This window comes from Mandrillus leucophaeus, unplaced genomic scaffold (assembly GCF_000951045.1).
Source record: "Mandrillus leucophaeus isolate KB7577 unplaced genomic scaffold, Mleu.le_1.0 Scaffold208, whole genome shotgun sequence".
Classification (NCBI taxonomy): Eukaryota; Metazoa; Chordata; class Mammalia; order Primates; family Cercopithecidae; genus Mandrillus; species Mandrillus leucophaeus.
Window position 1 is genome coordinate 1,773,157 of NW_012102121.1, and position 2,850 is coordinate 1,776,006.

At 45.3% G+C, this 2,850-nt stretch overlaps 1 protein-coding gene across 2 annotated transcripts in view; it reads right to left on the reverse strand.

Annotated features, from left to right (window-relative positions):
• Nucleotides 1–2,850, reverse strand: part of DCAF12 (DDB1 and CUL4 associated factor 12) — a 40,247-nt gene that overhangs the window by 9,020 nt on the left and 28,377 nt on the right. For both annotated transcript variants that reach the window (XM_011980031.1, XM_011980030.1), the window contains one exon: nt 1,629–1,694. In XM_011980031.1, the coding sequence (XP_011835421.1) occupies nt 1,629–1,694 (66 nt within the window). The remainder of the gene's footprint in view (nt 1–1,628; nt 1,695–2,850) is intronic.

Consider the following 2,850-nt stretch of genomic DNA (forward strand, 5'->3'; position numbering starts at 1 on the left):
TTTTTTTTCTTTTTTTTGAGAGAGTCTTGCTCTGTTGCCAGGCTGGAGTGCAGTGGCACGATCTCGGCTCACTGCAACTTTCACCTCCTGGGTTCAAGCGATTCTCCTGCCTCAGCCTCCCAAATACCTGGGACTACAGGAGCCCACCACCACGCCCAGCTATTTATGTATTTTTAGTAGAGACAGGGTTTCACTATGTTGGCCAGGATGGTCTTGATCTCTTGACCTCGTGATCCACCTGCCTCGGCCTCCCAAAGTGCTGGGATTACAGGCCTGAGCCACCATGCCTGACCTTTTTTTTTTTTTTCTTTTTTTGAGATAGGGTCTCGCTTTGTCACCCATGCTGGAGTGCAGTGGCAAAATTACGGCTCGCTGCAGCCTTGACCTCCTTGGCTCAAGCGGTCCTACCACCTCAGCACCATTACGCTCCAGTAGCTGGGACTACAGGCATGTGCCACAATGTATGGCTAATTTTTAAATTTTTTTTGCAGAGATCAGGTCTTGCTGTGTTGCCTAGGCTAGTTTTGAACTCCAGGGCTCAAGCCTTCTGCTTCAGCCTCCCAAAGTGTTGGGATTACAGGCGTAAGACATTGTGCCCAACTGGATTTTGGAGCATTCTGGATTAGGGATGATTAATTTGTATTGTAAATTAAGTCTATTTTCTCATTACCTTACATGATTATTTCAGAGATAGTTTATCTTAATTTGATCGATCTTCAATTGCCAAAGGTTCCTAACACTTAGGTTTTCCCTCTCGTACAGCATGCCAAGTAGTTACTAATCTACAAAGGAATACTTAAATGCATTGTTGAGGACTGCTAGTCAAAGGAGCCTCTAAGGAAGCTTTTGCAATATGAAAGAATCACCCTGTCTTACTCTTTAAAGACTTTCCTGCAAGAGAGGCATACCAGACTCAAAATTTCATGTACTGTGCAAAAACATGCCCAGACCTTTGGAGAACTGGTCTTTTAAACAAGAATTGAGACCAGGTGCAATGGCTCATGCCTGAACTCTCAGCACTTCAGGAGACCAAGATGGGAGGATCGCTTGAGGTCAAGAGTTCAAAACCAGCCTGGGCAACATAGCAAGACCCTGTCTCTACAAAAAATTAACAAAACAAAACAAAACAAAACAAAACCCAGATGGGTGTGGTGACACATGCCCATAGTCTCAGCTACTTGGGAGGCTGAGGCAAGACGATTGCTTATGCCCAGGAGTTCAAGGCTGCATTGATCCATGATCCATGAGCCATGACTGCACTCCAGCTTGGGTGACAAAGTGAGACCCTATATTTACTGTCTCTAAAAATAAAAATACCAACCTGGCCAACATGGTGAGACCGCGTTCCTACTAAAAATACAAAAGAATACCTGGGCATATTGGCAGACGCCTGTAATCCCAGCTACTCTGGTGGCTGAGGCACAAGAATTGGTTGAACCCAGGAGGCAGGGGTTGCAGTGAGCCAAGATTGTACCACTGCACTCCAGCCTGGGCATCAGAGCGACACTCTGCCTCAAAAATAAATAAATAGATAAAATAAACAAGAATGAAAAAGCTCAGCAAGAATTACAGTATTTTAACTGTAAGGTGAATTATTATGTAAAACCACCAAATCATGTTCATCACACCTTAGATAGTGTATTTTCAGCCTTCCAGAGATGAAAGTAGCCATCCAGAGACACTGCTCCCAATTCCTACAAGAGCAATGAAAACCAGGTTATATTATCATCCATAGCAACTAATCCACGATAATAAGCAGGAGAGGTATCTAAGGTCAGGGTCCTTTACTCCTATCTTGGGATGATTCCAGCAGAGGTGCCAGTAATTATTAGACCATTACTTCACCCTACAGAACACAGCTGAATGGCATATTAAATCGAGGCTGCCAGTAATAACACAGGCACCCATGGTTCAAAAACTCCTCACTATGCCATCATTTCCTCAACATCCTGTTGGAGAGTTAAAGCAGGGCACACATGTGAAGGACAGTTTCATAATATAGTGTGAGAATTTCTGTAAGTGAAGAGTCTAATCTAGGAGAGATGAATCTACCCTCAGGCCATAAATATAGATGGGATAGGAGGCTAAGGGAACTACCCTTCAAACTGTGGCCTGATTCAGATTTTGGAGAACCCTTTCTCTGGCTCTGGGTACATATTCTGACACTGCTTTTTTTTTTTTTTTTCGAGACGGAGTCTTCCTCTGCGGCCCAGGCTGGAGTGTAGTGGCGCAATCTTGGCTCACTGCAACCTCTGCCTCCCAGGTTCAAGCAATTCTCCCGCCTCAGCCTCCCGAGTAGCTGGGAATACAGGCACATGCCACCATGCCCAGCTAATTTTTTTGTATTTTCAGTAAAGATGAGGTTTTACCATGTTGGCCAGGCTGGTCTCAAACTCCTGACCTTGTGATCTGCCTGCCTTGGCCTCTGAAAGTGTAGGGATTACAGATGTGAGTCACTGCGCCTGGCTAACATTCTGCTTTTATTAAAACCTCAGCATCAGATCTGACTCAGTAAGGTAAGACTTAGTGGAAATGTGAAGGGAAAGCAGGCAGTTAAGAATACTGGTTAGGTGTGATGCCTCACGCTTGTAATCCCAGCACTTTGGGAGGCCATGGAGAGTGGATCAACTGAGGTCAGGAGTTCGAGATCAGCCTGGCCAACATGGTGAAACCCCGTCTCTACTAAAAAATACAAAATTAGTCACGCAGAGTGGTGCACGTCTGTAGTCCCAGCTACTTGGGAGGCTGAGGCAGAAGAATTGCTTGAACCTGGGAGACGGAGGTTGCTGTGAGCTGAGATCGCGCCATTACACTCCTGCCTAGGTGACAAGAGCAAAACACAGTCTCAAA